Source organism: Gossypium hirsutum, chromosome A04 (assembly GCF_007990345.1).
Source record: "Gossypium hirsutum isolate 1008001.06 chromosome A04, Gossypium_hirsutum_v2.1, whole genome shotgun sequence".
NCBI classification, from domain to species: domain Eukaryota; kingdom Viridiplantae; phylum Streptophyta; class Magnoliopsida; order Malvales; family Malvaceae; genus Gossypium; species Gossypium hirsutum.
Genome location: NC_053427.1, coordinates 1,717,483 through 1,731,022, shown reverse-complemented (window position 1 = coordinate 1,731,022; position 13,540 = coordinate 1,717,483). Strand labels below are relative to the sequence as shown.

The following is a 13,540-nucleotide window of genomic DNA, read 5'->3' as shown; positions in this document are numbered from 1 at the left end:
ACTTATTTTGTAAAAAGAATATAAAATGCAAATATACATATAAATTTTTATATTATTTGTGGTTTTATTTATTTATTTATGAGTTAAATAAAATGTTAAAAAGAAATTGATTGAGTCTTAATTAGGTTGGCATTAGTATTACTGTCAGTATAAGAGGATGTAAGTTCGAGCATGCTCAAGCGTGTTTATCTTCCTCGATGAAAATTTTATGATGTTTAAAGATAATAGATGAGAGGTGATATCATCGTTAATGAAAGAAGAACTATTATTAATAGAAAAAAGAGACGAGAAATGATGAACAAAAACATCCTTAATCCTATCAAAGTCTCTTATAAATTCCATATTATTGTTTTGAATGAACCAGATTCGATTATTAGTTCTTCTCCTCTTCACTATTTATGCCGGTGAATGTGTTCAAGGTCCAATGCTTCTTCAAGGGTCAAGCTTTATTTTCCTCAAAAGGTTTTTATTGATACTAATTTGTCTAAAAAAATATTATTAGACGTGTTTTAGTTGCTAGTCTTGTTTTCCAAGTTGTTGCCCCATTCAACAATCTTAAAGGAGAGTCACGTCTTTAAGTTCAATTCTTGAATGACATTTTAAGTGTAAAACTTTGCCAAATGAATTTTATCAAATAAAAGTCTACAATGATTTTACTTAGGGTCGTTTTAGATGAGCGAACGTTTACTTATTGTTAGTATAAAAATAGCAATAATGATAAAATTAGATATTATAACAATACTGTAATGTGAGACAAAAAGAAACTAAACACACTATATAGGAGAGAAACATTCATCCAAAAAGGCCTTTAAATTAAACAAAAGCCTCATTTCGTTATTTTTGTTATCATTTCGTTATTTTTGTTGTTATTATTTAAATTTTAAGAAAATATTGGCTTAATATTTGATAACATTGATTAATACATCTTCTCTTATTAAGTTTAAGAAATTTAAAATAATACTAATATAATTAGATAAATATTTATTATACTATTAATGAAATTTTTAGACTCTACAATGGAGTTGACAAATATTCTGTAGGTGTAAAATAAAATATTAAAAATAATAGATATTAAAAAAAATATTTATCAATTTCTAAAGCTGATTGTGGAATAAAAAAATACATTATCAATGCACTAAATATTTACCCAATTAATTATTCTTAACTAGTTTTTTTTTATTATATAAAGGGTAAATTACACTGCAAGTCCCAAAATCATCTTTTTTAAGTATGTTTTCATTGAGTTTTGTTAAGTGTTTTACGGAAGGGTTAGTGACTTCACATATGAAAGCACCTCCTTTGTTCCTAACAACCAGTCCATAGCTGGCTTGCTGCATGTTTTCGCTAAAAGCAGTGTCGATGTTACACTTGATGCAGCCAACTTGTGGCCGAGACCAGCTAACAACGGAGCAGCGACTGCTTGAGCAGTAGCAGGCCGCACTTGTTGGTAGGTCGATCGTGCAACAGGCCAATCTTGCCCGAAAGAAGCAGCAAAAGCCGAAGCCACTGTAGATGTGTCTGCATACCCTAGGAACTGATTATGGAAATACCAGAGAGACCAAGCAACCACTCTACCAAACAAAGCAGTATCGACACCAAGCAGAAGCGAGAATAACCGTTCAGAAAAAGACGAAGATGGAACAACAATAGTAGATAACGAACATACTTGAACCGCAAAAGTACAACCCAAAATTACATGGTCGATATCCTCAACCTGTCCGCAACGAGGGCAGTTAATCAGCACCGCACAACCTCTGTCAATAAGCCTACAACGCCATAAAAAATCTTTTACCTTTGGTGGAATATCAGCATTCCAAAGAGGCAACCAAGGCCCCTCCACTCTATTAACAAGTGAATCAGCGAACTTGTCAAAAGCAAGGCAATAGGCGGACTTAACCGAATATTCACCAATTTTCTTATCAAAGTGTCAGATAAGCCTATCGGGAAGGCGTAACTAGCTAAGTGGAACAACCATAATCCGTCGCACGTCACAAGGGGCAAAGACACCCTCGACCAAACCTCGATCCCAACCCCACTGATCATCACGAAACAAGTCACATACCAATATACCATCGGTAACGTATACTCAAGTAGTGCAGTTGTCAATTAGAGGATCTAAATTTATACAAGGGAGATGTGTTATATGTATATCGTGAATGCAATTATTGAAAATGTAAAATAGAGAAAGTTCAAGCCATCCGTTGACAATGTAAAATGTAAGAGACGCGATCCATTCATTGGTAATATGAAACGTAAGAAATACATACTATTCTTTAGAATTAAGGAATGCATACTGTTCGTTAAAATGTAAGCAAGAGGATTATTCATTATTATAAATATAGCTTTTGGTTTATGTTTTTTTACGAGAATATTGAATAAGTGCTTACAGAAGGTGGTATTATAGTGTTGATTGGGAGAAATAAAGTGCGAATGTTCGTAGTTATGAAATTTATTTGTTAACCCTAATTTTGATTTTTATGAAGAAGATATGTCTCACTTCTATCGAAAGCTCAAAAAGTTCATGGAGGGACCCGAATGTAGAAGATATGCCTCACCTCCATTGAGAGCTCAAAGGGTTCACGAAGGGGCCCAAATGTAGAAGTTATGCCTCACCTTCGTCGAGAGCCCAAAGGATTCACAAAGGGACTAAGATGAAAAGATATTTATATATATAACTTCTTGTGACTTGAAAATTTTGCACCGTCTAATAAACATAAAAGTTATAATTAAATAACATTTTTTTAGTTCAATGATGATCAAACCCAAGCTATTACTCGGAAAGTGAATACTCGACCAATAAATTATAACTTGTGTTCAAATAATTGCATGCTTAATACACATATTATCTATAACCTACTATTAAAGTTATCCCTCACTTAATGAAAAGCCATAATTTGAGTTTGGAAGGCCAAAATAATTTCATGACAACTAAGCAATGTATTTTTTCATCATGGTGAGAGTAATTAAGTCATTTTATTATAATAATATTAAGTTATTATAAAATGTAATTTTTTAAAATTAAATGATTATTATTGAAGTGTTTAAAGTTATTGCAATGTGTCAATGGAAGTGTCTACTTTCACCATCACTGTTACAGAGTGTAACTTGTCATATTTCAATGATTTATAAATTATTAAAACAAAATTTTGGATTATATGCTGATATCATGAGATTATTAAAGCCCACAAATGAAGATCAATTCACTTGGTGAAACTTATCTTGAGGATTAGATCGTACTGATTGCACCAAATCCCTTGGATCAAAGATGTTAAATCAATTCTCTAATCATTATTATTGTATTGTATTTAGCTATTTTAGTTGTTGTTTAAAAGGGATTCTGATTGATCTTTAATATTTCAGCAAGTCGCGAAATTTCTTGTATATTTGAGAGACTTGTACAGGTTTATACACAAAGTATTAAGAATACTTACTAGTTCATTGAGGAACATTTCTTTTATGCATTTGAGATTGTAAAATATTTTGTTATTGGTTTAACCAACTAGGTTCTCAGGGGGAGAATTTAATGGTGAGAGGTTTAGTTCTTGAAGTACAAAAGTGAGGATTCTTCATTGGGTGTGTGCTAGAACTAGGATCACTGGTTGTATTGAGTTCAAAGGTAGCAGATTTATCTCATTGAGCTAGACTTTACAGATGTAGAAAAATCAAACAGCGTAAATAATTTCTTATCCCCTATTTTATTAAGGTTGTCGTAATCATGGCAGAAGTTCCCATTTCTACTATCACTTCTACTCATATTTTATTTCATACATTTACCAATCGGCCCAAGTCAACAATTATAATAAATTACATAAAATATGAAATAAACTAAAATTATATAAAACAACATGAAAATGATACAAATACAAAAATGTGTTAAATTTGCATTCAACAAATTATTCACATGTAAAATTTTATAATAAAAAATTCATAACATGAGAAACACAATCACAATATGATTATCTTTTTCTTTAAATTGAATTAATATTAAAAATTATGTAAATTATGACATAAATTTAAATCCAACATGAACGCACAAATTATTTTCTAAATTGAGTCGCTATGATACCATACGCAAAATACATTATGATACAAAAATAACATAAATACGACATGCGTTACAAAAATCGTTAAAATCTATATAAAAACATGTAACAATATATTTTTCGTATTTAATTTTTTTTTCAATAGTAAAGTCATATTTAATATATAATTTTTATGTTTTATAAAGAATTTGACACATTAAAAATATTTAATGTCAATTTTAATAAATATATTTATTTATATTAATTTTTTTATCGTTTCATGTTTTGATTATTTTTCATATTGATTTTGTGTTGTTCAATTAATTATATACAAATAGCTATAAATTATTTCATTTTTTGTATTTTTTTAAGTTTATTTTAAATTATCATATCAAATATGATAGTATGCTGGCAGCAGAGTGGAGGCATGTATTTTATATTACATTTAAAATTTTCATACATCTAATAATTTATATTGCATTTATATTTAAGTAATTAATACATAAAAATAAGTCACGAAGTTAGGGGTTGAGATGGGGTCGGCTCCCTTAAAATGGTAAATTTTTTATTTAGACTTTTTTATAATTTATAAAATTTTAAATTAAAAATGATAAAATTACATTTTAGTCTCGAAAATGATAAAAATTTAATTTAATCTTTAAAAAAATATAAAAATATAAGATATTAAAACAATAAAATTATATTTTTATTATCATAATCTAACTCGAAAAAATTTTCTAACTTCACCTCGATAATAAAAGTATACCACATTCAACATTCTTAAAGAGACTCAAGACTTTAAGTTGAATTCTTGAATGACATTTTTAAGTCTAAAACTTGGTCAAATTTTTTTATGGGTTCTTTTAAATCAAAGTCCACATTCTATAATTGCTTTTACCTAGGCAAACAAAGTCTCATTTCAATATCTTTTATATTTATTATTATTATTATTAAAAATTTAGGAAAATATTCACGTAATATTTAAAAATAATATTTAATACATTTTCCCTTATTAAGTAGAAGCAATTTTAAATAATAATAATAATAATATAATTATTCTTAATTAATTTTTTAGGCATAATAAAAAATTCAGCTCTTAATGTTTAAATTTATTTTCATTTTAGCCCTTATTCTTTATTTGAATTAAATTTGACCCTCAACCTCTTAAAAAGAATCGAATATTTTTTTAACGAAAATGCTGACTAGAGTGTTAAATTTTTAAACATGATAACCCGTATGATAATCCATGTGTACTTCATATTAATTTTTTAAATATTTTTATATTTTTTTACTTATTTATTGACGTGATATATAAGATAAATAATGTCATATTAGTATGCTATCGGGCCAACATCATTAAAAAATAATGTTTTAGTTAGCGTTACCATTAAAGAAAAAATTTTAATCTTTTTTGAAAGGCTAATAGTAAATTTTAGTAAAAGAAAGGACTAAATTAATAAAAGATGTAAATATTAAGGACTGAATTTATCATTTACTATTTTTTATTATATAAAAAGTGTTTAGCATGTTAGTTGTTACGTGACATCTAAAACGTGTTGACCAAAAAAAAATTCTTATGATATATTTAAGGTTAATAATTATTAAAAAAAAGTTAAAAATCTTTTTTGATTTAAATCCAGTGGGGATAATGCTTCTAAGTTACGGTGATTAAAATAATTAGGTTAAATTATTTCATAATAAATCCTTATATTTTTCATAATTTTAGAATTTAGTTTATTTATTTTTATTTTTTGGAATTTAATCTTTCAAAATCCAGTTCCAATTGTTAACATTGTTAAATTTAAGTTTATTATAATGTAACAAAAAAATTTTAACAATGCTTATAATTAGACCTGAAATTTGAAATCTGAAAAGTAAAGGAACTAAATTCTTAAAAATAAAAATATAAGACTAAAATTCTAAATTTTTGAAAGGTATAGGGACCTATGACATAGTTTAACCAAATAATTAATAATATGCTTTTTGAAACTAATGATTGCTGCAATTGACGACAATGAATTTGTGCTTTTGTCCTTTAAGCTTATTTATGCATAATTACATATAAAAAATTATTTATAGATCCGATCTTGTTTTTTCATTTTTTTAATTTAATTTTAAAAACTAAATTATGAAACTCTTAATTTTTTTAATATTAAAATTATAAAGGTTTAGGCCGATTGAGTCTTAACTCGATTGACATGGGCATTGTTACTAATATAAGAGGACGACATAGATTCGAATGTTCTAAAACGTATTATTCTCCTATTTATAGTTTATTAAAGGAAATAGTTAACATGATCTTCATTAATTTGTGTGTTGATCCACTTTAAAGTAGTGCTTCTGTAGGCCTTCCGTCCTAAATGTCTCTAGGAAGCATCACTTGTTCTCCTTAAAGGAAGCCATCCGCCCACTTTTATGTATGACCAGTTTTTCAGTGTGAATGCACTTCATAAACAATAATTAGTAGATTTAAGCATAATAACCTCATATAGATAGAGGCCCGTGATTATCCTTTACGCATTTAGCGGGACTTACTACCACGTCATACTAATGGATAAGGGGACTTCTCCTATACATACATTGAGAAAAGATGAAGAAATGATCAATTTTTTAGCATCCTAGGGTAACTCTAAGCAATTGTCTTCTTGATCAGCCTGTTCTCTTATCCTTATTTCGGTTCTCAACCTCTTTAGGTGAATTGGCCTCTATTGCACCACCTTGTCCTCCACTCTTGTTGTACTTTGTATCAACAACTTTCAAAATATATTCGTATAGGTCTAACATAGTAAGATTTAAACTCATAATAAATTTAAGAGAGAACAAGTGCATAATACAAATCATAAATAATACATGTAAGATCAACTAGAACTAAAATGGTAAAAGTACCATGGAAGCCCTTGTACTAGAAGTTAGTTTGCATTTTCCCTCATCTACTAAAAAAATGAGCAAGTTAGTCCATGTGCATTAGATCAAAGAGCAATTTGATCATTCTATTAAAAAATTAATCCATTTCTACTATTAAAATTTGGTCCTTACATGCTAAAATGAGATATATATGGCACGCCATGTATAATTATCTAGTTATTCTGTCAGTCACATTAGTTTTTAACAGTAAAAATGAATGAAATTTTTAACAGAAATGATCAATTTGCTCATTGATTTAATGTATAATGACTGATTTGCCTATTTTTAGTAAAAGGGGTAATATGCAATCTAACTCTTAGAACAGGGATTTCGCGATACTTTTATTGATATAGAATCAACTTAATATGAAAGCACAATCCCAAAAATAGAAAAGGTAAATTTGCATTATAGCCCCTTCAAAAAATTAAATAAATTGCAAGTTAATATTGATAATTTACACATTAATCCCTCTAAAAATTTATAATTAATCTCTAACCTCCCAAAGTAATTTTTTAATTTTGCCATTGAGTACAGTGGACTGAAAATCGTAATATATTTGACCTAAATTAGAATAAATTTACGAATGAACTCCACTTTAATTTTATTTTATTTTTTAAAATTTAAGCTAATTCAATAATACTCCAAATCTTATCCATAAATTAATGCAAATTTTTTTAATAAAGTCAAAATTAAATTTTTTTTATACAATCTTATCCAAGTTTACGTCAATGTTACATAAAATATCATCAACTTACCTTAATTATAAAAAATAAATCAAAATTTAAAATATATTTACATAAATATATTATTTATTATTTAATGTATATTTTTTTAAAATTTAAAATCCTTCCATTTTCCACTCTAACTTTCTTTTCCATCCAAACAGATCTCCCGCTTTCCCTGCAAATGCCGTCCTTTTGGTCCTTCCAATATTAGCTACACCTCTCATTTTCCCTCTTAACGCTCCAAATCTTAACGTGCGCACCCTCAGCGCACCACATGGCAGCTCCTTCATTTGTCTCCAAAGCAAGAACCGCTTTCAACTCTGCAGCTGCCAAAGCCGAGCGAGTTTTCACTGATTTTAAATCCGATTTTGGTAAATAAAAGAAAATGTTTTTTGATCCTCTATATTTTTGCCTCTTAATATCCATCGCTAATTTTATTTTTGCGCTTTGCTAATTTTAGATTAAAAAAAATTGTCCGGCTTTTAGGTGATCGATGTAAATGTTTATAACGGGAGTTTGATTCTTTTTTCTTTGTTTTTTCTTATCCATTTCGTTGAAGATTCTGATAAGTTATTGCCGAAGGAATTCAAAAACGAATCTCTTACGAACGAAGGCGAGTCTAAGGTAAATTTTAATTGATTTTTGATTTTTTTTAATTTAGAAGGTCGTCGGAATTAAGGCACAATGCGCTTCTTTGTTTGGCTGCTGAGAAAATGAAGTAGATTGTAAAATTCGTTTCTTTGAAGTTTTGTTGAGAAAAATGAAGTAAATCGAGTTCGAAGAGTTTAGCTTTGTTCGTTTCTAATGGAACCAGAGGCTTTCTGATTTGTATAATTTTTTTTTTTAGTTTCCTGCACTTTCTTTGCAACCAAACAAGCTTTAAATGCTTAAAAGTTATGCTGAGTACTTAATCATTATTATGCAATTTTTTAAAAAAAGAATTATTTATTTATTTTTTCCCTGAAAATTCACGTGAAATAATAAAAAAAGTATTTTTCAATCCATATTTACTTATTTTAGTTTTAAATTTGGTGTGGTTTGACGCAGAGTTTTGACGAGGTAAAGAATTCTAGGTGGAGACCCTCAAATTTAGGGACAAAGCAAGAATGGCAGGAAAGGTTTAGGAATTTACGGATAGGGAGAAAAGGCGTTGAAGACACCGAGAAAGTTGAAATTTCTATAATGGCTGTTCCATTCTATGATGAAAACATATATTTGCTCAACATGAAGAATGACACGGAAGCAAAGGTACATTTGTGATTTTGTATATTTTTTTCTTTCCCCACAGTTCAGGGTTACTGTTATGGAAATTAAAATGTTTATTTTCCTGTTATTATTTAAAATTAAATGGATTTATTGATGAAATTGTTTCCCTACAGCTTTTAGAAGCAATACCTTCTGTAGATGTTTTAAATACCACCAACACGAATAGCATTCCTCCAACATCTGTACTCAAACAATTGGCTGTAGCTATTGAGTAAGTTTTAGTCATTAATTTGCTCCCAATACTTGAATTTGGTTTTTTCTTTATCTGCCCTTGTTGGTATTTAAAATTATAGGATGCCTCATGGCTGATTTGTGAATTGCTTTGTTGTAATGATGGATTCGGTTTAATCTTTTGGAGCAAAATGAGTTCAATGCTTATTGGTCAAATGTGTAATCTGTTGATTAATCATATTTCAGCTTGTACATGGTGTTCTTATATTTCTGTACTTTCCTTCTGGTCCCAGGGCTGGAAAAAATTTTAAGACGGTGAAAGATCTTTTGGCATCTTTTGGAAATTCTTCACCAAGTAAGGAAAAGGCAGGCTTGAGCTTCTCTACAGTCAAGTCGTTAGTTATTCGTGAGAAAGAGGATAAAGTTGCATCTGGCTTTGGTGATGACAAGAAAGTCCTTGCTTTGATTAATTCACTGTTTGATGCAGGTAGATTCATATATGTCGCCGATAAGACATGTGCTTTTGTTCGGAGATATGTTTCTTCTTTGAGCTTTCAAATTTTCTTGTGACGGTCTTCCACTTTCATTGTAATATCTGCAAGATATTTGCAGATGGAAAATTCCTCCAACGGAAGCTTGTATCTGATTCAAACACATGTACACCAAAGATACCTTTTATTAAAGACATTCATGGTGCTCCTCCACATGGCTTTGTTGTTAAGCTTTCTGAAGTCATTGGAAGCTTTAGATCCCTTCACAAGATGGCACTCTTTTGGTGCAGAGTTGTTATCGAAGTAAGTGGATTATATGTAACTTCTATCCAAAATTACACAAATGGTCAATGTCAAAAGCAAACTTCACTGAGTTTACACTTTGGATCTTTTTGTCCCAATAAAAACTAGTGTCAGAAACTTATCTAATGAAGTTCAAGGTAGCATGATATTATAATAACCACTTCTAGCATAACAACATGCTGACACTTGGGTGCATCTTAGTAGTTGCAATTTTTCATACCACAAGTTATCTTCAAGTAAACTAAAGTCCTTCACATTCACATGCTAATGCATTTAGAGGTTTTTTTTTTTCTTCACATTGTTGTTAATCTTCATCTGATGAGAAGTGTTTGGAATCCTTTACACATGCAGCTCAGAAGATTTTGGTCTGAAGAAAAACATCTGCCAGGCATTCCTGTGAATGAGATTCCAGATCTAAATTCATGTCTTCTATATCAACAATTACAGGTTATTAACTGTTGTCTATCAAGAAAAAGACAACATTATATTGCCACTGAATCATTTGATTCAGAAATGATGGAAGCTGGTTCAAATGTTAAAGAATCAGATGTTTCTAAGGGCACAGTGTCTGCTGGCTCTCCGTTGTATGCTCGACTTAAGACTGGAGAACTTGTTCTTCGGCAGGGAGCTAATCAACTGATTGAAAACTTGGCAATGTTGGAAACTGGTGAACCTATATACTCACCTATTACCCAGGTCTGGTTGCAAATTCTGCCAATAGATTACCTACCTTCCAAGCCTAATCCCATGATTGAGTGTATTTATGTATATGTCTGCAGGAAGGACCTTTGCTTACAGAAGATCTTATCAGGGAAACGGAGGAATTAGTGCTTCGTACTGGGAGGTCAGTATTTCGGCTCCTTAACCTTATAGCTCACCATTTAACATGTACTAATATGATTTTCTTTTGATTTGTTTACTGCATAAAATTTGTTCATAAATTTTATCATATATTAAGATTCTCCTGTATGCTTTAAAACAATGAACTTAACTTGCAGAACTTGCAGGATCTTTTCCATCTTTCTGTTGTATGCATCATAAGAATTTGAGTGAAACATAGGAAAATTATTCAGAATCTACGAAGTCTTTTGTCTGTTACCATAATACTTTGTATAGTTACATTATTCTTGTTGTTTTTTACTCATTGCCTTGCCTATTGTGGGTCAGTGTTGGCGCTGGGTGCTCTCGGCTACTCTCTGACATGCAGGCTTTCAAGGTGATATTTTAGCACAAAGAAAAATCCTCTATCTTTACTACTGTTGTAGATATATATGGATGCAACAGAAAACTCTTCCTAGTTTCAATTCATAATCTGTTTAAGTTTCAATTCATAATCTGTTTTTTCTCTTTAACACTCGTGTTAGGCTGCAAATCCTGGCTGTGCTTTAGAAGATTTTGTTAGATGGCACTCTCCTCCTGATTGGATTGAAGCTGAGCCAAGCGATAAGGTTCCGGGTGCAAGAGGTCAACTAAGTAGTAGAATGCAGAAAGGAGGTTTTTTTTTTCATCATCCCAGTTTCCTAAAGTTTACTTTTAGTTCTTCTCAGTCAGGTCTTGCTATTAAGGAGAGAACATCAGTTCATTGATTGTGTAGTGGAGTATGTTTGTATGAACTTGCACTATGTCCTTGTGTGATTCGTATTAGAAGCGTGTCTCATGTAGAAGATACTCTTCTAGTTGTTAAAATTCTTAGCCTGCAGAGAGTGTCATTTCTCGGACTTATGCTATAGTTGGCTCTAATATGTGAATTATACATATTTGTTAGGTAATTTGTGGCGTGAACTATGGGAGACATCCAAACCCGTACCGGCTATTAAACAAACACCTCTCTATGATGAGGATTTGGCTGTGTAAGTTGGATTCATAAATTTTGATGCTACGAATCTTAAATTTTCTATTACGGGAGCATTGATCTTACGAGATTAGCTTGTTTTATGGTTCCTTTAGGGATGGAATTCTGAATTTCTTCGAGAACATTCCCATTTCTGAGCTTTTTCAACAATTGTTTCTTGCGCTTGTGAGTGTTTTAATCTAATTTGAGATTATCCTTTCTCTATTTAATGTCTCTTATTACCAATCTGCCGTTCGGTTTATGTATCCAAACTGGGGGAAAAGGGAGTTTTCTGTTTTTCTACTTTGTTTCTAGAACATGATTTGACAACTATGTCCAACACAGGTATATTTAATTTTTCTAAAGTCCTCATATGTATTTGGTGGGTTCTAGGAGGATCATATCTTTATACCCATGTCCGGATACGCATCGAACATGAGTGTTGAACACATGCATTTTAAGAATGAAGATACGAAACAACATAGTTTGATACAAACTATGTTGCTTTGAAAAATACCTGTGTCCAATGCATACATAAACTTGTTTTTAGGAATATGACCCTCCAAGTATTCTATAAATGCATGGAAAAACTTAGAAAAAAAACTAAATGTACTTGTTCAGATGCATATCCACATTTGACATCCATGCTTGAGTCTGAGTAACATAGAATGTGAATATCAATAATTGGCTGTTATTTTCTTATTTTTAGGTTGCATATTATTACTTTTACCACTCATTCTTTATAATGCTAATTTCTCATTTGCGTAATGTTCAGCTCAGTTTGGGATTTGTATTAGCAGAGGACAAACTCTCTGCTAACGAAAACTTGTCAAAGCTGTTTCATGAGTGCAAAGACTATGTTGTTGCAACTTGCCAGAGAAATACCTGGAACGATAAAGTGGACGATCTTTGCCAGGTAGGTTTCTATTGTACACACATGCCTCGTGCTAGATTGTTTCATTTAGTTCATGTCATTGTTTACAAAGGAAACCTTGGTTTCTTCGCATGCAAGAAAACCGAGCTGGGCTCCTTGTCATGTTTTCTATTCCGTTGTCACTTAAAGGAGATTGCTATTTCCCTTGATAAATTGTCTTTTGGCTCATCAATCAGATGAATATTTTGCTTCTTCGAATGTATACATTTGATGATGTTCGAAAGTGAATTCTATTTATAGGTATACGAAACTGTGGAAACAATGTTAGTGTCTCCCGAAGAAGTCTTAAAGGCAATAAAGCAGGCGGATGAGACACCAACACAAGAAAATGAAAGCCCCACCCGGGGTGAGCTAAAACTTCGATTTCTGAGGCTCGGACTCAATTTTGGTAACAAGGATAAACAGCAGAAAAAAACACCGACGACGACAAAAGAACCTAAGAAGAATTCAGACGAGAATCCTTCTCGTCCATTCGCTAGCTTTTTCGATACCAAGTCATCTTTATTTGCAAAGATGTCACCTAAAGCTAAGAATCTCCCACATGTTGACAAACCTCCAGCCATAGATGAAAGTAAATTGACGGTGGCTTGATTGTATTGATCAAACAAATATCTTTTCTTTTCGGCCTAACTTTTGTAATGAGTTCGGTCAAACTTAAAACGGCGTAGTTTTGCAGGTAATTGTAAATTATTGTGAAATGAGATGATGGCTTTCCATCCGAAGAAGTAATTTTTTTAAGAAGAAATTAATATTTTTCTTTATCTCGAGCATGTTCGGGATTCTCATAGTAATAATGGTGTATTTCGTAATTAATAAGTTTAAGAGTTAGAATGACGTCATTTGTGCTTAAAGTGTAATCAAATAATATAAATAATATTTGATAGTATTATAAA

General features: G+C 30.8%; 1 protein-coding gene across 1 annotated transcript; it reads left to right on the top strand.

Annotated features, from left to right (window-relative positions):
* The first annotated feature begins 7,772 nt into the window (after positions 1–7,772).
* Positions 7,773–13,540, top strand: LOC107932713 (uncharacterized). Its single transcript, XM_016864800.2, has 14 exons — positions 7,773–8,022; positions 8,211–8,275; positions 8,699–8,899; positions 9,031–9,128; positions 9,382–9,575; positions 9,701–9,882; positions 10,234–10,578; positions 10,662–10,726; positions 11,050–11,098; positions 11,247–11,376; positions 11,648–11,732; positions 11,830–11,899; positions 12,489–12,629; positions 12,888–13,540. The coding sequence occupies exons 1-14, from the start codon at positions 7,926–7,928 to the stop codon at positions 13,236–13,238; spliced, it is 2,073 nt and encodes a 690-aa protein (XP_016720289.2). The 5' UTR covers positions 7,773–7,925; the 3' UTR covers positions 13,239–13,540.

What these genes read in the sequence shown, in the direction of transcription:
- LOC107932713 (XM_016864800.2), top strand. Translation starts at nt 7,926, where the DNA reads ATGGCAGCTCCTTCATTTGTCTCCAAAGCAAGAACCGCTTTCAACTCT. An exon ending in GGTGCAGAGTTGTTATCGAA is followed by an intron (nt 9,883 to 10,233) that starts GTAAGTGGATTA and finishes TTACACATGCAG; the next exon opens with CTCAGAAGATTTTGGTCTGA. An exon ending in TTAGTGCTTCGTACTGGGAG is followed by an intron (nt 10,727 to 11,049) that starts GTCAGTATTTCG and finishes ATTGTGGGTCAG; the next exon opens with TGTTGGCGCTGGGTGCTCTC.